We start from the raw sequence: 27194 nt of genomic DNA, 5'->3' as shown, positions 1-27194 counted from the left end.
GGGCACCTTTTTCACACAGCAAGTAGGCCTACCACATTTCTAAATTCTAGCGGTGACATCTGATTATATGTTTATATGAAATATTGCACACATTTCACCAGACTGCCACAGGGTGTTGTGGCATATAAACTTAATTAAGTCCCATGTTCCGTACACTGCCCCCTTGATTACAGTGGGCCTCAAGGCTAAAGACATCCAAAGAATTTGACAACATGCATACAACCACACATACAATACCCCCCTTGGGCCTCAAGACTGACGACATACAAACAAAGTGACAACATACAAACACACATTAGCACGTTATGGCATTATAACACATGTTCACAAACATCTGCTACATAAGGCTTAGGGAGAGGGGCAATGGGTAACAACGAAGAAAAGCATTTCTGGCTGTGCAGCCCGACAGCTATGTTTACCAATTACTGTGACAGAGCGATAGGACACAGCAGATAAAGCACAGAGTTGTTTTTTTAATATCTCCTCACACTCTTCATATACCATAAAACGTTGAGAGTGGTAACAGTTGGTGTAATTCTCATCAGCAATTGATTGTAGGGAAATGCAGTTATTCGGTTATTTGGACAAGTGATTTGAATATAGTAATTTTCAAGTAAGTGAGTAATTTTGATTATTTTCCCTTTATGCATTTTATGGCCATGTTACTATGCAATGCCAGTAAATGCCAATTATTAGGAGAGGGCATATGCCCTGAACCTCTTCGTCGCACAGCCAAGACTAGTGCTGACTTAAGAGGCGATGTGTGTTTTTCCAGTGTTTTTTTTTCCTGAGGTGATTTAGGGTTAAAGACACCATATTTTCCTCCCACAGCATGCTTTTCTGGCAAGAGCATCCTCCCCACATAAGCCGACATGCAATCACAAATTCATAGAAGCTAAAAGTATGCTGCTTGCTTCAAATGCCTCAAATGCCATCCCACACATGGTGACAAAACAACCCTTTGTCTCATCCCTAGAAGGTTCTCCTTCATATAGACACACTGATTTTTTCACATATATATAGTGAGAGCACTTCTGTTTCAAAGACACAGAAATAGGCCATGGATCTGCAATACATGACAAAACCTTCCACAATAACCCTGTATGGTCCCTCCTGGCTGTGTATATAATGTATATAGTATGTGATTGTTTTTATGGTTGCATTGTTTATTGTGTGAGTATGTGCTTATGTTGTCTGTGTGTAGTATCTGTGTTGGAGTGTGCATGTATGAGTGGATGTGTGTGTGTATGTGTTTATGACAGTATTTGTGTATGAGTGTATATTGCACTTGATGTCCTCATGTTTGTCCTTGTGTACTTCTAATCTATTGTATACTGAGCTGTATGCTTTATCTTCATGTTGGCTGTAACACGTTTATGATGGTGGTGACAATAAAGGCAATCTAATCTAATTTAGCCACAACCAATAGAATCAGAACAACCAAGAATTGTGTGTGTGTGCATTCCTTTGGCTATATGCTTGTTGGTTGAGAGAAACAGCTCGCATTTCCATCCTAAATGACTTCATCACTACAGGTCTGATGCTGCAGCTGGCGTCATGTGCCAATGTCTTTATGACCCTCATGGTATACCAGGCTTGGGATGCTGAGAGCCTTTTGGGTATGCCCTTTATTTCAAATAAGTTATATTCACTTTCCACAGCAACAACTATCACAGTTTAACAAGACTTTTCTCAAGAGGTGTATTTAAGACATTATTCAGACACCACAGCTTTCGTCATGTTATGACTAACATCAGCTAAGCACATTGTGTCGCTTAATCGCCAACAAATCCAAAAAAGGAAAAAGAGACGTTTACACAAAACACAGTACTGTTTTTACAGCTTAAATTTTATGATTGAAAAACTAATCATGAAAATGGACTCAGTTCATAGCTTGATTGTAGGATATCCAATTTTGGACACCTGTGTCGGCGTGTTTCGACACATTGTGGGTGATGTGACTTTTTTTGTTATGCTTTTCCTGCATCCATGGGAGCAAGGGTGAGAACAATCTGCTTAAGTGCACTGACTGGACAATGAGTCACATAGCCTAATGTGTTGAATGAACACTTAGTGAATGGCGTACTGTAGCAGGCAGCATCTATCTAATGCTTGAGAGACGCTAATAGCTGATGCTGAAAATATCCGCTTCCCAGCCCAGGACATAAAAAAACCCTGTGCAGCAGGCCTTTATATCTCACTCACAACATGAGCAATAGGAATCGGATGAGGCGTCATAAAAAAGATGGGGGCCACATTAAGTTCACCATTTCAACAAGACACAATGGATCAGTCCTCTCCATACTGTACAATGGTCTTTGATCTCACACATCAGATCAGTCTATGTCAAATGGTGACACACTGGTCAGAAAAACCCTGTAAGAATAGTTATATGCCCACATTTTGATAGAATGATTTACTTAACCAATATACTGATCTGTGTGTCAAAAGTTAAAATGCCATTCATTTGTTTAATGGGTGGAAGGAATCAATGGGGTTACTCTGGGAACAACCAAACCCAGGACTCTTTTCAGTGAAAATGAAAAAGTTAAAAGCCAACACATTACTGCCCTCTCCGTCTATGGCACATTATCTTTTTAAAGGCTTTTCTGAAGTCGTGGTTAAAAATGGTGTAGATAATGGGGTTCACTGAACTGTTACAGTAGCCGATCCAGAAAAACAATGTGAAAAGAGAGTCTGGAATGGTGCAGCTTTCTCTGCAAATTGCATGCAGGCTGTAAGTGAAGAAAAAGGGAAACCAACAAAGCACAAATACACCCATGACCACGGCCAGGACGAAAGTAAAACGCTTCTCTCGCATCTGCGCAATTTTCGCCTTTGAAATGGAGAGCTGCCTGGCTTTTGGTTCTTGCCAAAACTGCGAGGTGCGCCGTGATGCCCACGACATACGGCCGTTTTTCTTTGGGCAGGCGTTGGCTCCTTCTACTTTTCTTCTGCTTGAAAAACTAAAAGTTTTAGGTTTGTTGTCAGGAACACAATGCTCTTCCAGATCAATACCTTCCAGTTCCCCTTTGCGCTCGTCGCCGAATTTGTTGCGCAGACTGGGATCCTCCTCCTCGAGTTTGCCCTGTCTCTCGAAGAATGTTTCGGATTGGGAAGGCTGCCTCTCCATGCAGTTTTTGGCCACAAACACAGTGGCAGCTCGTTGCTTGGCAACCCTATATATTTTGCAGTACACCAAAATCATAATCAGACCAGGTGCGAAGAAGGAGACAACGCAAGATGAAAGTATGTACCAAGTTTCATTATTAATCAAACATTCCATCTCGTTGTGTTCTGTCATTATTAGGGGTGGGAAAGATATGACTGCAGATATGATCCACACCACGGTGATCATCAACTTAATTCGCCTTGGAGTCCTCTTCAGATTATAACTCACCGCTTTGGTGACGGACCAGTACCTGTCCAAACTTATGGCGCAAAGGTGGATGATGGACGACGTGCAGAAGAGCACGTCCAAGGCAAGGTATAGCGCACACCAGGTACTGCCAAAATACCAATATCCCATGACCTCGTTAGCAAGAGAGAAAGGGATGACCAAGGTGGCAACCAAAATATCAGCAGAGGCTAAAGAAACTAAGAACAGGTTTTGGGGAGCTCGGAGTGCACGACTTGTGAACACTGCCACAACAACCAGGGCATTCCCAACTATTGTCAACAAAATGATGACAGCCACCACGATGATGATAAGAATGGCAATACATTGGGAATGTGGTGGCGGTCTCAATGTGCTGGTCTCGTTCGCGTCACCTGATGCATTGGAGGTCCTCAAACTTCGGTGCACTAAATCCATAACGCGCGTGTTTCTGTCTCCATGGCGTCTCGCAATCCTCACTGTAGTAAACTCGAGACAAACAGTCTTCGTGGAAATGCAAAAACCTCTGACGTGTAAAAATCCCTTGTCCGAGATAAGTCGTTTGCTGTCGGAAGTAATTGCAAGTGCATGTTTTCCTTTTGGATGCGAACGCACGCAGACGTCAGAAAAGGGTTCCACACTTTTACCCACATGCTAGACAATCTCAGCAAAACTGATACAGAATGAAAAGGCTGAATATCAAATAAAAACGCTGCCTTGGAGACATGAAGGATTTATTCGGTAAATGGCATATCCGCTTGGATGGCACCTCCGGCTGGCCAAGTTGTCTCCACGCGTTGCGCACTGAAAATGAACCTCCCAGCATCTCACTAGCTCTGAGGGATTAGAGGCGGGAGGGGGGTTGGCATCTAGAGTCACACTTTACCACAAGGATGTATCTCAAACTAATTTTAATCCCTTCCCCATGTCTGATACAGCGAAGTTCAGAGTAGGTGAAGGAAAAAGTTTGTGCGTAATTTCAGCTAAATCACCATTAAAAACTAAAAACTGATCATCCATATTTGGGCACATATTGGATCCCATGGAGATTCCTGATCCAGTATACAATAGGCTCCTTATTTCATGCATGAACACTAACGCATTTATCGCTCAGATGGTATATCCTAGTGTTTCTCAACGGGTGCGCTACAGCCCCCAAGGGGACGTTGAGGAGCCCTAGGGGGGCATTTGAGAAGGATGAAAGGGAGCGGTGCTTAGTTTCCATCGGAGGACATTAGTCTAGGCCTATATTATTTTTTAAATACTAAGGGGCGGGGAGGTGGGGGGGCGTTGATAAGTTTATGAGGTCAAGGGGGCGTTGCAATGCTTATGATTAGGTCAAGGGGGGCTTTGTTCAAAAAAGGTTGAGAACGTCTGATATAGCCTATCATGACATTCACAATTCAGGTATAGCTCCTTAAATAGGATTACTGAAAGAGGCCATCCAGATGTGAAGGCTCTTTGCGGACTTTACATTTTCCATGAATGTTAACTCAGTATAGCCTATTTCATTTGGTGTATGATTCTATTCTGCAAATAGAAATAGCATTAGGCTTATTTGTATAGCACATTATATCATAAACAATTGCCATTCAATATTCTTGAGAAAGAGAACTTGAAGGAGAAATAATAAAAATGATTACAGATGGCATTATCCAAAGGGACTGCAGATAAATAACTCTTGTCAAATGCAGATGAAAATAAGCAATGGTGATATATTGAAGGCCCTCTCGAGGTGGAGTTTGCAAAGGATGTTATCTTAATGCTGCCATTCGGCTGAGGCTGAGCCAGTGCTGCTGGGGAATTGAATGGGCTTATATATGCATGGTGGTGAGGCTAAGTTGCAGATACACTTGAAAGGCTAAAGGGAAGTCGACATGGGTACAAGAAAGGGATATATTGACCCGGACCCAGGTACAGAGGGGCCCAGAATGGGGTCCTCATTACAGTAGCCTGTGTATTGAGTGGGGGGCTTTTTAGATAACGTTGTCCCGGGCCTGGCTAAAGCTGTCAGTGGGCCTGACTAATAGTCATTCATGCATATGTCACTCCATGCTATAGTGTTTTGCATTGCAAAAGCTGTATCTTTTTGGGCGCCACCGCCTTAGCAAGTGAGGGTCCTGGGAACACTCACGTCTGCTACGCATTTTAACAGCATTTTAATGTATTTCCTCCAAGTTGGGTTTGCATTTCCATAAAAGATGCTGGACTGGACAAAATCCAAATCTATCTGTATTCATACTTATAGAGCCTTGGCAGGGTGTACATTAGTAAGCACATTTGGGTGGAAAGCTGTTGAAATTTGTTGCAAATGTCGTGGGTTAGAATTACTTGTCTCACATTCAAAATGCCACATCATTTATCACTCTCTCTGCATATACTGAACAGGCAGGGCATGTTGAAGTAGGCCTACATGCTTAATGCAACTGAACATCAGGTTAAGGGTGAGGAGTTGCATCCAAAACAGGTGCAAGAAAAATGTGTTTTCGGTGGGCACCTGTACAACATTTATGTACCCACATCCACAGTGCCAGATGGGGTGCCCTTGAGAGAAACACCCACCCTTCTTCCCACATCACCGCCAGCCCTTCTCTGTATGTGTGGGCTCGCCTGTCTGCTCTGTGTACCATGGCAATGAGGGCCAACTAACTCCTCTTTAGGAATACATATGCATAGAATAGGTCTATAATGTATGAAATGCAATGCAATCTCCACCCGTAATGAGGTTGAAACACAGATTTATGGTGTGAATAAATAACCAATATCTGTCTGCATCACAACATTACCAACTCAACATACTTTTCAAACAGTGTCACAGCATTACTACCAGTATGCATTACCAATACGAAAAAACAAATAGACACGGATTGTGCTTCAAGTAAAATCAATAAACTTGCAAATGACTGTACATTACAGTCATTGATACCAATTAGCATTTAAATGAATAAGACTATTGGTCAACAACTTAATTGAACACTTTAAATGATTATTAAGATATTCTATCCTGTCAAATGATCAATCATCTGAACTATCACCCTCTTTTTTTCCAAGCTATCACTGTGTTCAGGGTACACCATAAATGTCTTGGATTACTTAATACTGGAGTGATCGGGCACATTTCAGTGAGATCGCATTGTAATTTTTCGAAGTGTTATGAGTTTTGTTACAGAGACTGACTTTCAGTTGACTTGTTCTTAGTCTTAATATCGCACAGACGTCACTAAATAAAGCAGTCACGTAAAAGTGTTTTCTCTCAGCAGAATGGAAAATGTTTCAGCTGAATGATTCTAAAACATCTCCGAAGTAAATGGAGGGTATCCCAATGTCGAGCGCATTTCTGGAGGCATGAAGCCTATTATCTCTAATTAGGAACAAGTCAGATGAGAATACTAACACTCTTGTTGTTGGAAATGTCCTTGCCAACTGTTTTTCTGTGTGTGCCAAACGATAATGTTCTTGATCAAGGTCGGTCTGGCATATGGACGGGAGGCATAATCACACAAAATCCCTAATCTCGTATCCTGAATCACATGTTTGACAATATCAAATTATCAATGTTTAGTAAAATCAAAGTGATTTCCCTTTATGTTTCCATATTTCTAGTCAGTTTAAATTATTACTTGCAGTGCCCGGCTTTGACAGAGTCATAGGTGCACCTTGCTGTTGTCTGCAGTTCTATGAATGAATTAAACTGACTCCAGTATATGTAATGGGACATACCGTTGATAAAAAGAATGTCCTGTTGACCACAACTGATGTAGGCCCTACAACGTCAATTAGTTGAGGGACCCAGCAAAGACTTTCAGCATGTGTCATCTTAAAACACACACAAAAGTTAATCACATATCTAAACATTATGTAGGCCTATATCACACACAAACACAAATGACAGTGAAATATGATTGTTCTTCACTTCAAAAGAGAAAAGGAGGGACAGTTGTATGAAACACCATTGAAGTGACCTTAATGAAATATAAACAACATGCTGACACAACTTCTGTCAGTTTAGCTATTTCAGTCCCTAGATTGTAACGTAATACCTTCACAAAAATCACCAGTGTGAGGGTGTCTCACGTTACACATATCCATTATCATTGTTTCTATCTGTAAAAGTAAGCCAGTATGTGAAATTCCCATAGACTGTGTGTATAGTGGAGGCTTCCTTATGTTGTTGTAATTCTGGACACAGTGAGACACAGTTGAAACAGCAAAGGCTCTAGCGTACTATCCCCCCCCAAAAAAAACAAACAAACAAACAAACAAACAAAAACCACACACTCACACACTCTCAAACTGTTTAACTGAATAAAGGCTTACAATTCCAACAACTATCTTAAATAGTGTCACGCAGTTGCACACAGTAAGCCACAGTACAAGCCAAGGACATTTGTGCTTTTTTTTAATTTGTGCTTTTTTTTTTTTTTAAAGAGGGCCTATGCCAAGTCCAAGTCGGTGAACAAAACCATCCACAATGTAGCAGCTTGGTAACATGGTAACACAAAGTAAGATCTAAAGAATCATGTCATCACGTTGTCCTTGGCTTTAAGCTCCAAAATGACATCCAATTGAGTATAATTGTCATAATCACTGTCATCACAAATAGTAAGTGAGTAATGTGATGCACATAGGCCTTGCATGGCATCACCACGTGTCGATTTAATGTATTAGTCATCTAAAACAATTTAATAGGTGGGCTATTAATACAAGTCTATTGGCAGCAGCAGCAGCAACAACAACAACAACAACAACAACAACAACAACAACAACAACAACAACAACAACAACAACAACAACAACAACAACCAAACAATCATCATCATCATCAATAAGAAATCTACTCATCTCTCCTATGCGTGTCTGATCAAACTGTGATTTCAGGCGCCCTCTACAGCAAATTCATTGAAATTGCAGTAGCCCACAGGCCACAGCGTTCCCGTTAATTGAACTAAAATGTGCTCACTGCTTCCATGCCACTAGGCCACGCTTTACCCACATGGTTTGGGTATGTGATGAACATAGGCTAGCTGACAGAAGGCAACAACAGGGAAATTGTATGATGCTGTGAGAGGTTATTGATTTGATGGCCAGCATACTGTTTACGATAGTGTATCGCCCTTCTCTCCCTTTTCTTTCTTTTGCCACTAGCCAGCACTAATTAATACCACAGCTGAAGGGTTTGTTTTCTGCAGTGCGATTTTACTAGGCAATATCTAAATAGATGGAATGTTAGTTCCAAATGTTCAGATTTAGAACATAACTTCATTTACAGGGGGAGGAACGATGGTGGCAACACCCAATTACACAGCATGTATACGTAAACACAATATATGCTATAACGCCATCGCCGAGTCAAACATTAATAAATGAAAACGTGGCTTAAATTAGTCTTTTCCAACGAGCGACCTATTTCGACGCTTCAAAGCACGTCTCATCTGATTTTCTAGCGTAAACACCGTGTAGGCGTTGTGCGCGCTAGGTATCCAATAGTATTATTCCTTGCAGGCAGGTTTCAGGAAGAGCCAATAGCCATAAGTGTTCTTGTGGTAGACCGAAAAGCCTGCAGCCGCCATGATTCTTGTTTGCTTTCAGTGAGAAACAACGCATACAAAGTGGAGCAGAAACAAAGGAAACACGCACTCGTCTTTCTGAATTGGCAACTTATGGTTTTGCAGGTAAGAGCACCACAGGGTACCACATTTGTTGGCCTTGTATGAAGTGGGGCGTTTGTAGGTCTTTACCTGTGTTATTTTTGGAATTGATTCGTTTAAGAGATGATTTTTGGTCCACCGATAATTTAGCTACCGCAAGAGTTGACGTGAACGAAATATTGTTGGTAAGTGAATACGGATTGGTAGCCAGCTGATGTGTTCTTCGATAATAACATCACACTGGGCGATATGCATCCAACGTCAATTCATTAGCCACAACGATGTACTTTCTTTGGATTTTATGAATTGGTCCCTGGAAAACGTTACTTCCTGCGTTGGGTCTTGTTAGCAGGCTATGCGGATTATGATAACATTAGCGGAGGAGCTAACTGGCTATTTATGCTAGCTAGGAAGTTAATACGTAGCGAGTGAGGTAGCTAGCAATGTATGGGTTATGGTTACATAATTCATTTATTGCTAGCTAGTTCTTAAGGTCCCATGTCATGTGTTGTGACTATAGTTTATGTCATATATTTCTTTTACATTCAAAATTCTAATCACAACAAATGGCCTGTTCGGTTGTCTGAATTTTATCCCACTTTCTGGATGACATAGCTGGCTAGGTAATTAGCATATTAGCTTTTGGCTTCGTTCAGACATTAAGAAACCTTTAGATTGGCTTACCAACCTGCTCCATGAGCAATTGGGCTGGTCGGAGTATTTAATAAAGCATTGTTCATGTCTTGTAATGTGAACACAATTAACCCCATACTGTGATATTTATGTGGTAGCTTCTTACATGGCTAACTAGCTTGTTAACTGCTAGCCCGTGGACCTGGTTATATAGGTTCCTAGGGTAACTAACTAGCTCGACACTAAAGTGGATACTTGTAACGAGTGAAGCCGTGTTGTTGTACGTAGTTAATATTTTGTTGTCCGTTATGTGACAGAAATTTCACGAGTGATAATTTACATGATTGAGTTACATTGACACAGTGAGTTTCCTTTAATCGAGTAGATGTAGAACAAAATCTTTTATATTTCGACAAACCCACGACTGTTTTATCATTTAGATCAGACATAATCTCCTTTTGTTGCTTTTATTTTATTAGCACCATATATTAAATATGCTTATTCTGCTGTTTCACTGGATACGTGCGTCTTTTGCATACTACAAGGGGCAACAGGCAAGAGAGTCTCACTGAACATGATGCCAAATGAGACAGTTCCCAACTCTTGCTATTGCTACTGTCATTAGGGCGTTTTTTGTAAACCAATTAGTGAGCGAACCTAATGTATATGCAATAACAATTAAACACAGCATGGTGTAATTACAAGGACAACCGAAGTGGCACTAGTTGTTCTATATCCCCTCCAAGCAGGTCACTGACAGGTGACTCATTAACCAAGCTTTATGTTCTGTCTTTTCACTTTTTCGATTTGCCTGTTACATAAGTTCTACCTACCTAACATCAACTCCAAGTTGGCAAAGGTCCTGTATGTGTGGAAATCTTCTTTTAATTCCAATTAATGGTTCCAGGGATTATCTGTCTTAGTAGGACTTACATGGGGAAGTAAAACAATACCATCTGGATTAATACCCTCTCCCCCATGTCCGTTTTGTTGTTATGCATTGCAGACTGATTTATTATTTAGCCTAAATGGATATGAGGACTGCAATTTTTTCGCATACTTGAAACACATTCTGCTGGTGGAGAAATGGACAGAGAAGTTCATTTTATTTTCTTTCTTCTTTTTTTTGTAACAGTATTGCAGGGATGCCCAAGGAGAAATATGATCCGCCAGACCCCAGGCGGATGTATACAATAATGTCAAGCGAAGAGGCCGCCAACGGGAAGAAGTCATACTGGGCTGAATTGGAGATAACTGGTAAGTCGTGGTGGTGTTGAGTGTACTGTAGGCTGTGTTTGGAGCATGCTCTAGCTTTGCTTACACTACATCAAACTTTTGTTGGACTTGTATTTGTGATCCTAAGGTATGGTGAAATATATTTATCTGAAGACCTCTAAGTGTGTACCGTATTTAATATTTTGAATGTGTGTTTTGTATCGTTTTGCAGGTAAAGTGAAGAATTTGAGTACATCATTATGGTCCTTGACTCATCTCACAGCACTGTACATCAGCGACAATTCCCTTTCACGCATCCCACCTGACATTGCCAAACTACACAACCTGGTGTACCTGGACCTGTCGTCCAATAAAATAAGAAGTCTGCCGGCCGAGCTTGGCAACATGGTGTCTCTCAGGTATGCAAACGCTGCCACTGTGTCCATAGCGAGCGACCTTCAGTTGCACTTGATTGGTGCCATTTACTGCACTTATGGTTATTGTAGCTCCGTAACAGTGTAGCTGAAGGTAGCCCCCACACTGAGTTAGCCTGCACACTGTTCAGTTGTAAATCCCATACTGAGGAAGCCTTGTATGTCAGGGTGTGGACATGCCATTCAATAAAAGCAGATGCCAGCCAGTGGCAGTAAATCACTCTCTTCTTCCAATAAGAAGTGTTCACCTTCAAGCGGATGAAGATGTATTGAATTAGTTGCCTGAATGTTAACGTGTGGATCTACATGGTTGATTTCTGCAACCATCAATAGGGTGCCTTTTATGCGTTTTGTATATCCCGAGTGTTGCATCACATAGAGGAGCAATAGAAATGGAGAATAGAGGATTTTACGAAAAAAGTGTTCAGTGCCATTGCCTTTTGTATATTCAGACAACACTGCTTTGATCTCCTCCCTTAGTTTCCCCATCAGCTTAAGCCAGTTTAAATGTGATTGTGATTTTTATTTTTCATTTTTGAATGCATAGTTTTGTTTCATTGAAGATGAAAAACAATCTGTGAATGTGGGAAACCATATGCTGACTGTATCATCTTAATTATTCAGGCTTTGTTGTATTCTTCCTTTTCATTTGGCCTTCCTGAATTTGCATTCTGGGTGTACAGACTTGTACACTTAACACAGTCACTTGTGTTTGTGTGTGTATTGAATTAGGGAGCCTTGTCATCTGTTGTGGGTGTAGTGTTTACATGAATTAACTGATGGCAGTATAAACACAAAATCTTGCCAGCAGATGCAATATTGTTTCCAGTTTTTCGGGTTGGTGTGCACCTGAGGGAAGTTCGGCCATTCAATTGTTTAATTTGCACCAGCCTCTTGGTTCAAGTGGCACATGATGTTCTCCCCATCAGGTTTTAGGTTTGAGCAGCACCTGATTGCATGCATGTCGTCTCTTGTATTGTTTGGGGGAGTTGTTTGATGACCCACAGTTTGATGTCTCTTCCTTCCTCCCTCCTCTTCCCTCTCTCTCTCTATCCCCTCCCAACCACAGGGAACTGCTTTTGAATAACAACCAGTTGCGGGTTCTACCTTTTGAACTTGGAAAGCTGTTTCAGTTACACACACTGGGCTTGAAAGGTAGATCTTTTTATTCCCCCCTGGCTTAAGCCTACTCTCTCAGGGATAATTAGCCTGACCCACAGCTGTTATTAACACCAGCTTAAGGTTTCTAGCTCAGGTTTTGTTTGCAGTTTGCATTGTTCTAATGGTAGATATGTTTTATTACCAATTTAACGTTAAAATGACAGGTGAATTTATCTGTGAAATGTGTTTCCTCTGGGAACAGTTAGATCATTGTTTGATTTTGCCTGTGTTTCACTTGTGTTTTGCTGTAAATAGGGGTCGATATGATGATATGAAATCAAGTACAAGATCGTCTCGAATCTGCCAAAGTGACGATGCAGTGATGATGTTTACAATCAGTATCAGTGATGTCTACTTACTTAGTGTTGTCTTGACTTTTATTTTTCACATTATTGTATTTCAATTCTGCGCTTTATGAGAGAGTCATCAGTATTAACATTTAATGAATTGCTAATTACACATTGCAAGTATATAAAATGCCTAAAAAATGGAAATAACATTTCTGCCAACATGTTTTGGCCAACATTACTGCCAACATGTTTCAGTTCATCAAACATGAACTAGCCTTTACATTAAAGCGTTTTTATCTTAGAAGAGTGACTTGGCATCCTGACCCTTTTTATATATTTTCTATGTCTTAGTCAAAGAGCACCTTCAAACCACCACCAGTTTTACTATTTGAACGCCGCAGCCCTCTCTTTTTTATGTAAAATGTCTTTTTGCTTTGTTGTTTTTATTTTTTCGACGGAAGATCGTGTTAAAAATTGTCATATGACATTTTTGCCATATCGTCCACCCCTAGTTGTAAAGTATTGTAAGCTGGGACATGGTGCGACGAGTTATGCCTTTTTGGAGTCATGTGTTGAATATTTGTTGTTTCCATTTCTTACTTGAGTTCTTCAGGCTGAATTCAATTTGAATGGATGAATTTGTTTATTTCTATCGTGCCACAAATGGATTATTCCATGTATTTTGAGGTCATAAGGATGAAAAAGGGTCCCCAATAGGAACTAAATGAAGCATATAGGAAAGAGGGTGCTTGGTCCTCAATTATATTTTATGGTGCAAATATGCATATTTTGTAAATGTAAGGTGTGCATATGGGCTATGTCTGTGGTATTAACCTTCAATACAATTGTGTCTGCACAGGGAACCCACTTGCACAAGAAATCTTAAACCTCTACCAGGAACCCGATGGAACTCGCCGGCTATTGAACTACCTGCTAGACAATCTTGCAGGCACTAAGCGTGGTGAGCGCCTCTATTGATTTTTCCTCTGTCGTTTGTGTGTGTGTGTGTGTGAGGGAGAGAGGGTGTGTGTCTGCGTCTGTGGTTGTCTCTCTGTTTCTAATTGCTTTTGTGAGTGACGGTCCTCTTCCTCCTCTCCTTCCCTCCTCAGTGTCCACTGAGCCGCCACCCCCTCGCTCCTGGATACCTCTGCAGGACCCCGACAGAACAAGGCCAACAGGTAGTGTACACTGCTGCCACCCACAACACTAACCCCTGCTGTAATGTTCCACGCAGCCCACTCTTTCAATGCTTCAGGCTTTCAGACATGATTCACTCATTTGTGTTTAGTCAGAATATTAATTGTATTAATTGTATGGCCTGTTGAAATACAGTAAATTATGCAGTGTTTTGAAGGTCACCAATATGATGTTATTTCTATCATCTGACTTCAGATATGTAAAACAAATTGAATTTTCTAATGGCATCAGACAATTACTAAAACAGGATTGGTTTAAAGGTGATTTACAAGGTGCTTAACCACTAAAGGCCTTGATTGACAGATATTGATGGCGATGTTGACTTGCATCCATCCATCCATCCATCCTCCTCCCCTTCCCTTTGTGCTTGTGCAGCTCTGTTCTCGGTTATGTGCTACAACGTGCTGTGTGACAAGTACGCCACGCGCCAGCTGTATGGCTACTGTCCCCCCTGGGCCCTCAACTGGGACTACAGGAAGAAGTCCATCATGCAGGAGATCATGAACTGCAGCGCGGACATCATCAGCTTGCAGGCAAGACGCACACTAATACTCATGGCGTATGGACCATTGTTTCCCGCAGAATTTTCGTTCGTCAAGGTGGTATGGGGCTGGCTGGTATCATAGACACGTGATCAGTGTTTACATAAGAAATATGATGTGAAAGCCCTAAAAGTATGCATTTTAGCTAATCAACTTGCATTCAGCAACTTACTTGCATACAAATTACATCCACAACACAAAATCTTTATCTTTTTAGGGCATCTAAAGGTCAATGTGGTAGGTGTTTGTTGTCAAGGTGGCCGCCTTGGCAACAAAGTGCTGAGGGAAACCCTGAGGACCATGGAACACTCTGCCCCATCGATTTGTTCCTCTAATTTGATCAACCTATGAGTTGCACTGATACCCATTGCATATTCTGCTTTTTCTGTTTATATACTGATGTATCAGTTGATGTCTTGACTCAACCATTATAGCTGGATAGTCACTGAATTGTATCTAGGGGTGTCATTGTCATCACTGGTTCAGTGACACGTCACAGATGTGTCATTCCCAGTTTAAGAGTCAAAATTCCTCTGCAAATTTGGTCCAAACAGCTTTGCCAGGATTTGGTTGTGATTAGAATTCAAGGTGAGATCACCTACCGGGTAAGCTCACGCTTAGGTTCAAGGCATTTGGATCATGTTCCATCCATTTATTCAATGGTTCCCCTTGCCCTAGGACTTTGGCATTAAGGGAGGCACCTTAACTGCAAACGCTTCCCACATTTACTAGGTAGAAAGGGGAGAAGATGAATACTTTGTATTGTGGATGTAATTTTTGATGTTGCCTTACAAAAAAATGTTTGGAAGCTGTTTGGGGGGGGGGTTCATACGATGTGAGGCTGCACAGCATAGTCTTTCCAATGACGATGGTCACATCTCTGATGCCAGCTAACCCTCCACCCATCTTGACTAGCAAATATTCTGCAGGAAACGCTGTTATTGATCTATTGATTTGATCTGTAAACCTATGGATCTCTGGATACACACATCCACTCATGGCCTATGGGATAATGGAATATATTTTTATTGATTTCATCGACCCCTGGATTGTTGCTGGATGGTCTGTGAAATACATTGAGGGGTGTCATCACTGGGTCTTAAAGTTGTAAACCTTCAGATAACCCCTCATCCTGTCCTACTTATCAATCGATTGTTTGCCCCGATTGACACAGAGTTCAAAGAAACCCCAGTCAAAAAGTCAAAAGTTTTCCACAGGCTTTATCTTTTATCTTAGCTCTGAATCAGTTGACCGTAGTTAGAACTCAAGGGAGATGACGACGTACTCAGTGAAGTGTTAGGATGTAAACATTGCATAGTTTTAGTCTAACCTTGCATTTGGATCTCTATTCAACAAGGAACCGTTATGAGTCCACACCATCTGAAGAAGTGAATACATGTATACTGAAAATAGCAGTGAAAAGCACTTTTGCAGTCAAGAACACTGACCATCAAAACAAGGATAAGGCTGTTGTTAGACACCACACAAACGTGTTGGGTTCTTTGCTGCACTTTAAATGGGAATCTACCACTGCTACTGAGTGTTTTACTCCAAACGCAATTCATTGCGTCATTGCCTTTTTGACCATGTCAAATCTTGAATCTTGGGGCATTTACTAATAAAGGAAAAGCTAATCAAGATCAGAGATGAGCAAGAGACCAAATAAAACATGAAATGATGATAGCAGGGGGAAAGGACTGCAGACTGAATACGCCAACTCGGCTTGAAATTCAGTTTCTTGGTTCTGTGTTTGAGATCCGCAGACCATAAGGATGCTACTGCCATGAACTGTCAGTGCCTTGTCTCTTTGGCCTTTTCTCTACCTCTATTCCTTATGGGGGACTCTTTTGTGTGAGCACAAGAATTTATTTTCTGAGAAATCCAAGTTTGAGTGTGTCATAATGATGAAGCGCATGTATACATACTGACCCAATGAATGTTCAGGTCAAAATGCTGCCATCGATTACATTGAAGTTAAACACTGTAGGAAATAACAGTGTTTTCCCCTTTCTCTCAACAGGAAGTTGAGACTGAACAGTACTACAACTTCTTTCTGGTGGAGCTGAAGGAGCAGGGCTATGAGGGCTTCTTCAGTCCCAAGTCACGAGCCAGGACCATGTCAGAGTCGGACCGCAAGCACGTCGACGGCTGTGCAATATTCTACAAAACCGACAAGTGAGTCCAGCGACAAAGCACTGCACTGCAACGAGGGACTTCTATGATTGTGCTCAAAATATTTGTTCTCTTTACAAATCCAGAATTATCAGTCATGTGTTTAAATTTGATTTTATCCAGCCAGCTCAGAGTAAGCTGATTCTAATAAGTAGTCAAGGCTCAATGTAGAAGGGTCTCTGCTTCTGAACTGGGTTTTTGACACCTGAATTAAACATTTGTACCCTCTCGGTACACCTTAATACAGTTACTGTTACCACAAAACCAAACCAAAGCCATTTTAGAGATTCTAACATTTCCTGGATATACTGTACCTTCTAGTGCGTTTAGATAAGATCAATGTATTCCTGTATTTTAGATCTTTGAAGACCTTGCAAGAGTGTGCGCTGTAGTATCCTGTAGGTGTTGCTTTTCATTTAGTTAAATTCATACAAATCATATTTGAAGGACTGATCCAACATCAATTTGTTACAATAGGTGTCGTATTGCTCCACTGAGGTTGCTAGAAAAAAAGGCAACTACCACCCTGGTCTGGTCATATCAGTGGGCAACAGATGGTGGTTTTTTGCATCCCCCAGGCCAGGCCAGCTTCCAAGCTTCCTAGTCTACAGTCCCCTGGCTGCTGCCCTCTGGCCCCCATGCGGTGTCTCATCTTCCCCCTCTCGTGTGCCCTCTCCCTCCCTCTCAGGTTCAGCCTGGTCCAGAAACACACGGTGGAGTTTAACCAGCTGGCCATGGCCAACTCGGAAGGCTCTGAGGTCATGCTCAACCGAGTCATGACCAAGGACAACATTGGAGTGGCTGTGCTCCTGGAGGTGCGCAAGGAGATGATGGAACTATCCGGTAAGACGCTTTTTTTTGTTTTAAGTTATGATATGCTTGCTTTATATCCACCTTATTATCCGCAGTTACAAGGGCGGCGCCATTACAATTTGGGTAGCAGTTGTGATGCAAGTGCTAAATCTTTCAGAAGGGCTGTGGGCAGACTGTTAATCCTGTGGTAGCCCAAAAAACATTTGAAATGGGCACGGTTGGTGGGCATGGCAATAAGGTGGACATCACTGGATATTCTGGCATGCTGTGTTTGGGGATTGAATATTCAAATCCATCCAGGCTGTTTAATGGTCAGAAGTGTAAATATGAGCAACTGGGCTTACTGTTGGAGGTTGAATCCAGGTTTCAAGCTCCCGTCAAAGAGAAGTACAGCCCAAGTCCATGCTTTTGGCTTGAGACTGTGTTTTGCATAGACATCCTGTGTAGATCTGCATCACTGCTCCTTTTTGTCGGTGCTTTAAGTAGAAGGGGCTTTAAGAGATTATCCCTCTACACATGCACACACCAAGGCATAGAAACAGGGGGCAAGGGGGAGAACATCCCCAATAGTATGGTTCAGGGCACAACCACAACACTCCATTCTCTGCCCCCGCACACGCATTGCATTGAATGACTGTTTTTTTGGATTTCAATTAAGAACAAGTCTTTAATTGGAATTTTGGCAATTAGAGTTCATTTTCGGTAGCAGGGAGCAGAGTTATGAATTGTCTCATTACATCTAGTGGACACTTATTCAAAGCGACTTACAAGAGTGCATAATCTGTAACATTTGATGTGTGAGAGTGAAATGTAGAATACATGTGTATAACAAGGTCAGTGCAGATGTGTGGGGTTACCTTTGTTGTGAAAGGAAACAGTTTCTGAGGAGAAGAGTCTGCACAGGCCAGTCATAAACTCCTCCTGGCAAACGATTACTTTCATCATAGCTGGACAGTCTGCACGGTGGCAGGATTGGCAGGATGCAAAGATGGAGAATGCATGCACGTCAGTAGTACAGGTGTTGCCCAAAGAGACACAAATTGACTAGAAATTGCTCCCAAATGTTTAAAGGGGTTCAATGTAGGATTAAAAGTTTAAATAATCACTGTCCCGAGTCAGTTGATGCTTATTTGAGTCATTAGTAAGTGAACGATGGCTCTCCCAACCACTTTCACGGTCCGTCCACTGAGAACCCCAAATGTAACTTTTTGACAGAGCGGTCTGCTACGAGTGTCGTTGGAAACACTTCAGTCACTTCTCATACGAAAAATCGCTTTACATACCGTATTCAGATTTGTATCAACTGCTGGCATTCTGTGACGAAAAACATTCTCACAGTGAGCTTATTTAAACAGTATTTTTGTCATGACTGTGTCGATTTTGAGACGGGCATGCCACGGGCACCGCGTCATCCTACATTGTGCCCCTTAAATAGAATGACATTGAAGATGCTTAGTCCATTACATACAGTGCAACCAAATGTATTTATTTATTTCAGGTTGTGAATAGCCACATCCTTCTCTCACTTAATCTAATTAACCTTCTAAAATGTTATTGTTAACTTATCGGGCAAGCCTCTGCACAGTGGATGGCATACTCAAATTCTTCTCTCTTGTTTCACTTTCTAAAATGCCTATCTGTGTCTTAGCTGGCAGGCCTACGCATGGTGGCGGGAGGTTGGATAGTTAAAAGCAATGTCATTTTCTCATGGCTCACTTTCTAAAATGCCTATACTCATGTTGTGGCTTAGCTGGCAGGATTGTTGTGAATAGCTACATCCTTCGCTCATCTCGTGGTTCACCTCTTAAAGTGCCTGTCCTTATGTCTTAGCCAGGAAGCCTCTGGACCATGGTGGGAGGCAGAATTCTCAGTAGTCACTCCCTTCTCTCATGGTGCACTTTTTAAAACTCTCCTCCTCTTGTCTTAGCTGGCAAGACAGTGTGCAGTGGCAGAAGGCAGGATTGTGAATATATCCATCCACATCGTTCACCTTCGTTCACCTTCACCAACTCCCCTCCTCCTCTCGTAGCTGGCAAGCCCCTGTCTCATGGTTCACCCTCTAAATCTCCTCTCCGTTCCTCTTGTAGCTGGCAAGCCCCTGCACGGCATGGAGAAACAGCTGATCCTGGTGGCTAACGCCCACATGCACTGGGACCCGGAGTACTCGGACGTCAAGCTGGTGCAGACCATGATGTTCCTGTCGGAGGTGAAGAACATCGTGGACAAGGCCACGCGCAGCCTCAAGCTCTCCTCCGTCTCCGGGGAGACCAACCCCATCCCCCTCGTGCTGTGCGCTGACCTCAACTCGCTGCCAGACTCCGGTGAGTCCGACCGACCGACTCGACTCACCTGTCTGACTGACCTCTGTTTCAACTGTAGCCCAGGAAGTCTCGCCCTCTCTCTCGGGTGCTCTCGCTTTCGCTCGCTCGCTCTCTCTCTCTCCCTCTCTCATGTTTTGTCTTTCGCGCACACACTCTTGCATTTTCTCTCTCTCGTGCTCTCGCTCTCTGTCTCTCGGTCTCTGTAACCTTGTAGCTTCTGTCCGGTATTGAAGGTACCCTTTTCTTGGACTGATTGTTTAACCTGGAAGCGCTGTGAAACCGCACAGATGTGCAAATTTATTCCAACAGATAATCAAAAAGTTGAAAAAAATACAAGGATAACACGCTGAAAATTTTGCTCACTGCTTTTAAAAAGCTTTTTAACCATGACTGGTTAAAGTATGGCATTAGGATAAATTATGGCACCACCATTAAAATCAGAAACCGTACGGCTTAGGCTCTGGACAATGCTGTCCTGTATCATAGTCTGATCCACTGGCATAGATGCCACTGATGCTGTTTTCAGGCTGGCCAGAAGCAGGCTGATGCCCGTTACTGCACCTGTTGCCTTAGGAACCAAAGTGCTTACCTGTGAACCACCTGCTTTCGTTGTGGGGTGTGTATTTTATAGGGATGCACCGGGCACCCGATACTGCTCATTATACTCGTACTCGTCAAGCATGTGCCGATACCAGGAACGATACTGCTATTACACAAAACAATGCAAAATCTTGTCAAGTTCTGTGGACTTGAAAGCAGCATGGAAAAAAGTGCCACCTCATACATTTACAATAATTTAAATCTACATGGAAATGGACAATAAAAATGTCACGGGTGGAAAAAAACAAGGCCATGCATTTATTTTCATTATATTTTGGTGGTAAAAGGTATCGGTATCGGTACTCGGTATCTGCAAGTACACACATTAATGTACTCGTACTTGTATTGGTTTTCAAAAAAGTGGTATCGGTGCTAGGGATGCACCGATACACATTTTTTCACTTCCGATCCGATCCTGACATCTAAATTTGGATATCTGCCGATACCGATATTACTCCGATCCAATACCAAAACCACATAAATGCACGGATTTCAACTTCAGGTAGGCCCAAGTTGACTATTTGGTCAGAAAATGAAGACAGAAGAACAGGAAACCAATTAATAGGCTAACTAAAAAGTAACAAGTAAAAAAGTAACAATCCCATCCTGAAAACTGAAATGCAAGTGTTATGACTTCAAATTAACATTACACCTGGCTCAATGTCAGTACTGGGAAAATTCCGATACTTTAGGAAAATTCCGATCCGATCCGATCTCTGAATTATGTTGATATCTGAACCCGATACCGATACACCGATACCGATATCCCATCCCTAATCGGTGCATCCCTAGTATTTTACTGAATGTGGTCATATGTTACCTGGATGAACCTACTGACGTCTACATGGCCGTCACAGTTCAGTATTTTTCAGGTTGCAGCGTTTAACCAATTGTCCAACCATTTTGCCATGAACATGTCAGTCAGTTCGACATTAGGTGTGAGAATGAGCACCGGTACGGCTCTCTGTTCACCTGAACACGCTATAAGAGCATCAGCCTGATCCTGGGAGATCAGGACCACAATTTAGTATGTCAAAAAGTCAACTTCATGGTTCATGGTTGCCCACAGAGGATTCAGTTTGGAGGGGCTACTCTCTCACTGGTGTGCAGGGTCACATTTTTTAGCCTGCGGCCCTGTCTATCACTTATCATTGAAAAAGCTACGTTATGTAGTTTGATATGAAATGTGATATGAAAACCCCTGAAAGTAATACATTTTTTGGTAGCTACTTTCAGAACTCAATCTTTATCTTTTCTTGGCATTAAGTCAAGGGTGGTAGATGCTCCCTATCTGCAGTTTCTTTTAGTTCGCACATTCATTTGAGGTGGTCTCAAGGCAGCATTTTGGGTGAAAAAAAGGTTTAAAAAAAGTTTATGGATATTCTTAAATGGGTTGGTTTTGACCCTTGTTTAATGCACATATCAAAACTTCAGTTCCAAAAAGTTTTCATTCTGATCCATGTTTATAAGTAAACATTCCATATATATGTGGAATTGTCTACACAGTGTTTGGACAAAATAACTGAAACACCTGTCCTTTTAATGTGTGGGAAGTTTCATGACTCAAGTGGGCCAGCCTGTTGGCCAATCTTCATTAATTGCATGTTGCACCAGTAAGGTGAAGTTGAGTTGAATTGCTGGTGAAAAGTTACCAGCTAATTGTTGTAAAATTACAACAAATTGCTGGCAAAAAAATTGCCAGCTCATTGTTGTGAAATTAAAACAAATTGCTGGTGAAAAGTTGCTCATTGTAGTAAAATTAAAGCAAATTGCTTGCAATAAAGTCTTGTCTCACTGATGTGTTATGTGGCTCAATGCGGCGTCTCCTGTTTGCAGGCGTGGTGGAGTACCTGAGCACGGGCGGCGTGGACAGCACCCACAAGGACTTCAAGGAGCTGCGCTACATCGACTGCTTGACAAACTTCAACTGTAACGGCAAGAATGGCACGTCCAACGGCCGCATCACCCACGGCTTCAAGTTGAAGAGTGCCTACGAGAACGGCCTGATGCCTTACACCAACTACACGTTCGACTTCAAGGTGAGACGCGCATTATAGTAATACCCTTTTCAGTATGGTATTACTAACACCAAGCACACTATGATTGGGGCCAAATCCAGTCTCGTAAATGGATTTTCTCAGTGATCTCCATTCATTCTGAACCCCCAAAAGAATCTCTTATCAACAGTCGTCCAAGGAGAATCATATCTATTCAGGAAGAAAGGCTGTATGAACTATCTCTTCTTTATCAATCGTCTTTGGCGGGACCTTGCGTCTTTGCATATGTGGTTTACTAGGTCAAAAACACAACTGAAACAGGTGTAGGGTTTGTTTTATGTGCCTACATGGCAACACAGAGAATGCCAAAGATGTACATGGTTTCAAGACAACCAACGGAACCCACGTGTTAGTTGTGTATGTGCTTAAAATGTGTGGCACAAAATGGCAATAAATTGTGAACATAACGTTTGACTGCAAGGTATGATTACCCTTATTGAGAGAAGGAATGTCAAAAGTTGTTCTTCCGAAATCTTCTCATTACATCCATACCATTTGGAGTGAGTGTTCAAACAGGAACCCTGTGTGAACCACTGATGTTCAATGCTCTTCATAAATGACTGTGCAAGATGTGTCCCGTATGTCAGTTTCTATATAACGACAATTTGAAACGTTGTCTTGTCTTGTCTGTTGTTACAAACCATGTGTCACTCAAGCAGGTGTAGGCTTATTCTTATTGGATGATTTATTGAGTAGTACCTATTGCACAGGTCTTATGCAAGATATGTTCTGCTTTCTGCATGTAGTTATAAAAAAGGTAACAGTGGGGATGGAAAGTCGGAGTTTATCTTCAGCCGTAAACTTGTCACTGCATAGCAGCTGCATAGTGGGATGTACTGGCTTTCTAGGTTCTGTGTATAAATCAGTTTTATGAACATGTTGGCGTCCTTTAGAGAGATGCATTGCTGTTTGGTTTCACCTGCTTTGCAGTGCATATTCCGTCTCTTGAAATCATGAGTCAGTGGTGTGTGGATACACTAGTAGTTGTTGAAGGTGGAAAAGTTACGTGAAGTGAAATGGTGCCCTAAAGCTTTGTATCGCATCGGCTTTGTTCTCTTGACTAAAAGAAAATCAACAGGATCTTTTAGTTATGTTTTTCGAGTAATTTCCAGGTTGGATAAACCAGCTTTTGTCATTTTGTGTATTCTATTTCCTGAAGTTCATTTTTTATTTCTGTGCTTGTCTCCCTTGTGAATAGTTTCATAATTAGATGAAATGGTGGCCTAATGGTTAGGCAGTTTGGAATCGTAGGGTTGCAGGTTCAAATCCTGCCCTCAACCAGTAATGGTTGTTGTGTCCTTGAGCAAAGAACTTAACCACACATTGCTCCAAGGACTGTAACCAATACCCTGTAATAAGTTCTGTAAGATGCTAATAAGCTCTGGTAAGTTGCCTTTTCTCAGATAGCGTTTTCAGGCCGACCAGAACGGAGCCGGTGCCAGTGGCTGCACAGTTGCGTTACGTTAAAGTGCTTATCTGCAAACCGCCTGTGTTCAAACCGGGCTCTGAACTTTTTCAGCACGTGACTGTGTTACCCATATGAACCTGCTGATGGCCACGTAGTCGTCACGGTTCGTGGAGATAAAACAAGTATTTTGCAATGCGAACCAACTTTCCGGTTCGCAAGCGCTAAAATCTTTGGTGTGAACACGACGGCCGGTTTGCGAGTAGGTGCCGGAATGGGCAGCGGCACGGTTCTCAGTCGTCCTGAATGCGCTAAGACAGAGACTGGTTAAAAAAGAGAGAATTTGAATAGAATTATCAGCCAAGTGTCGTAATGTAATCTAATATAAAGGTGTGTTTGTTTTTTTCCCCAGGGCATCATCGATTACATCTTCCACTCTCAGCCCCTGCTGAACGTGCTTGGCGTGCTGGGTCCGCTGGATACACAGTGGCTCAATGAGAACAATATCAGCGGCTGCCCCCACCCCCACGTCCCCTCCGACCATTTCTCGCTGTTTGCACAGCTGGAGCTGATTCTCCCCTACCCGCCCTCAGTCAATGGAATCCATCTACCTGGACGCAGGTAGTTCTCCGAGCCACCAGGGGGGAAAGGCCTAAGCCACACTGGCCGGGCTGGGTCGGGCGTGACACTGGCCCAGGGTTGCAGACATCTGAATTTGTAAAGAGCAGTGTGGTTACGGCTAACTCGTTAAGAAAAAGAGAAAAGAGTTCCCAATGGATTTTAACTGAAAAAAAAACGGACGCTAAGGTCAATCTTTTCTGTATCACCTTTTTTCTGGGGCACAATTTTAAGAGAAAAAAAAGAAGACAAATGTTCTATACTTTTCACACTGTATGTAAATGTAGGGGTCCTAAGTATTCCGTGTAAGTTTACTTACAGAAAATCGAAGCTTTTTAAAGATGAAAAAAAAAATTCTACATAAGGCAATACCTTAAGTCACATGCAGGGCTTTTCGTAACTACAGTCACAACCTACCTGATATTATAAACATATGAGGTATTTTGGAACACGCCATTCGGAGGCCAGTTATAAGACCAAGCAGCTACTTTAAAGGGGGGACCATAAGCCAGCCGTGTGACTGAAATAAATGATAACCTTTACCCTCTTTTAACACATCCCAGTCAAAACCTCCCCTCCCCTGTCTCACATGTAACATAACCACACACACACATGAAAACTCACGCACTCCCGACATCCACACACATGTACACACACTAATCCATTCTGATGACCATCTGTAGTGTACGAGGCCCAGGGGCTCTGGACCTGTTGGTTAAAATCATTTTAGTTTTTTCCTTTTTGTTTTTCCCACCGTACACACTGGTGCTGAGCCCAACCCGTGGGGTGCTACAGGCCTTATGAGAGCTATCGCTCTTCTCTATTTTAATTCAAAGTAGTGACCCAGAGTTTAGTCATGGGGATCATTAAAAAAAGTCACTTTCCCTTCTTTTTCTCCCCCCTCTGCTGTTCACTTGAGTTTGCTTCTATGATCTGCTTTTTGTCTCTTAAGAAGAAAAAAAAAGAAAATACTTTTCGTCTGATTTTAATCCTCCTTGCTGTCTTATCGAAATAGAAAGAAAAACCCTATCATGCTAAAATCATGCCCTTTGGTTGATGTCTTTTACGCTTGTCCGTAGCTGTTTTTTTTATGATTATCTGGATGTACTGCCACTGACCTGTAACCCCAAACCCCCAGCACCCTCCACCCAACACCCCACACCCCCTGCCACAACCCACTCACCCGACTCAGGCGAATCGTTTCTTTTGAAGATGTGTTATTTTGGTCTGTTTAATGTAAACTTCCCCTCCCCTCCCACTGCATCTCCTCTCTGCTGTCCTGCCCCTCTCCCTGCCCCAGCACCATGCCCCTGTCCCACTATATAGTGCCATCCTATGCATTCTACCACAAGGCCAAGTGTAAAGCTCCCTGTCCGCCTGCTACTGTAAAAAGAAAACCCTTTCAGAGGCTGAGGGGAAACTAAAATGGACTTTTTTTTGTCAGTTATTGTTGTTGACTACCTTTTTTTTTTTTTTTGCTTTGGAAGTTTTCATCACCATAGTGGCACAGTCGTATACCACCACCCTAAAAATTCCAGATTCGCAGCAGTTTTTCACATGCACATACGTCTGTCTGTCTGTCTCTCCAATTGTCTTTCTCCCACCTCTTTTTTTCTTTATGCCCTTCTTCTCTATCTCTCTGTCCGTCTGTCTTTCTCTCCCCACTCCTGTCTCTTTTCGATCTCTCTTGGTCAGGTTGTTTTAAAAGAAAAAGAGTAAATGAATTTGACAAGCACTTAATGCAGATCACTGGTGCAGCTACTCAGTGTTTTATTTTTAAAGTTGTGTGTTTTGCCACAAAGCAACAAAGCAAAAGCAAACTGAATCAATTGATATTTTTCATCAAGTAGTTTCAATATGGTGAAAGGGGGTGTTTATTCCTGTCCCCCTTTTTGGTGTCTTTACTTTTGTTTTTTTGTTTTTGTTCTCTCTCCCCTCTCCCCCTTTTTTTGCTTCATTTCAATACAACGTGTCTGGTTATAATATTGACTCTCTGGTGGTGTTGTGGTAGCAGAGCAAAATTTTTGTAAAGTGTGAATAAATTATGTATCTTGTTTCCTTTCTTTGACATGAATTGTGTTGATGTGTGCATCATGATTGATATATACTAGTCAGAAGTGTTTTTCCTTTTCATTATGCTCATTTCTTTTTATTTTGTTACACTCAAACCAAATTTTTTTTGTGAAGTTTGTTGGCACACTGAATATTATTAGACTTATATGGTCGCTAACTTGACTCAAACATATTTAAAGGAATTTTTTTCACTGAAAGCTTAGAGGAAAGTCACCAAGAAATTTCTCATTGTCGCCAAAAGAAATCTTTTCCAACATTTGAGGTTAAGCTTTATGTGATGAGAAAAGCGTCAGCACCAGTTTTGTGGTAGTTTTGTGTTGTATTGGATGCACCAATGTCATGCTAAAGCAGAATTTAAAGCGGAAAAAAAGACTAAAAAAAACCCTAGGACTGCAAGAGTCACAGTAGAAAGAACATCGTGTTTATTAACCTCCACGCTTCTCTCTGTCTCTGTGAGCTAGTCCAGAACAAGGTGGGCTGTGTCCAGTGTGCCCAGGTAGTGTACTGACCCAGCTGCACTCCATCTCTGACCCCAACATGGCTGCTCTGCGTTGGGGGTTAGATGGAGCGTAGTCTGGGTCATGAGCGGGGAGAGCTAGTAGGCCCTGGAAGCCAGATCCTCTCGTAACCACCGTCTGG

General features: G+C 42.0%; 2 protein-coding genes across 3 annotated transcripts; one reads left to right on the top strand and one right to left on the bottom strand.

Moving 5' to 3' along the window:
- Nucleotides 1–1937: 1937 nt before the first annotated feature.
- adra2db (adrenergic, alpha-2D-, receptor b) lies at nt 1938–3814 on the bottom strand. Its single transcript, XM_063203828.1, has one exon. It carries the CDS (start codon nt 3812–3814, stop codon nt 2564–2566), a length of 1251 nt encoding a protein of 416 aa, XP_063059898.1. The 3' UTR covers nt 1938–2563.
- cnot6a (CCR4-NOT transcription complex, subunit 6a) lies at nt 3469–26550 on the top strand. Of its 2 annotated transcripts, XM_063203827.1 has the most exons (13): nt 3469–3487; nt 8966–9048; nt 10793–10914; nt 11105–11291; nt 12376–12461; nt 13617–13718; nt 13867–13935; nt 14330–14487; nt 16517–16671; nt 17357–17511; nt 19569–19802; nt 22239–22441; nt 24277–26550. In XM_063203827.1, the coding sequence occupies exons 3-13, from the start codon at nt 10803–10805 to the stop codon at nt 24487–24489; spliced, it is 1674 nt and encodes a 557-aa protein (XP_063059897.1). In that variant the 5' UTR covers nt 3469–3487; nt 8966–9048; nt 10793–10802; the 3' UTR covers nt 24490–26550. The 2 variants fall into 2 exon arrangements, with proteins under 2 accessions (XP_063059897.1, XP_063059896.1); XM_063203826.1 differs by lacking the exon at nt 3469–3487 and having other exon boundaries at nt 8934–9048.
- Nucleotides 26551–27194: the final 644 nt, after the last annotated feature.

Source organism: Engraulis encrasicolus, chromosome 7 (genome assembly GCF_034702125.1).
Source record: "Engraulis encrasicolus isolate BLACKSEA-1 chromosome 7, IST_EnEncr_1.0, whole genome shotgun sequence".
Taxonomy (NCBI): Eukaryota; Metazoa; Chordata; class Actinopteri; order Clupeiformes; family Engraulidae; genus Engraulis; species Engraulis encrasicolus.
The sequence above is the reverse complement of the archived record's forward strand: the minus strand, read 5'-3'. Positions and strand labels throughout refer to the sequence as shown.

Bases quoted from the DNA above. Each gene is read 5' to 3' on its own strand.
- adra2db (XM_063203828.1), bottom strand. From the start codon at position 3,814: ATGGATTTAGTGCACCGAAGTTTGAGGACCTCCAATGCATCAGGTGAC.
- cnot6a (XM_063203827.1), top strand. From the start codon at position 10,803: ATGCCCAAGGAGAAATATGATCCGCCAGACCCCAGGCGGATGTATACA. The intron at 13,936-14,329 runs GTAGTGTACACT...GTGCTTGTGCAG, and splicing joins CGACAGAACAAGGCCAACAG to CTCTGTTCTCGGTTATGTGC. The intron at 19,803-22,238 runs GTGAGTCCGACC...TCCTGTTTGCAG, and splicing joins CAACTCGCTGCCAGACTCCG to GCGTGGTGGAGTACCTGAGC.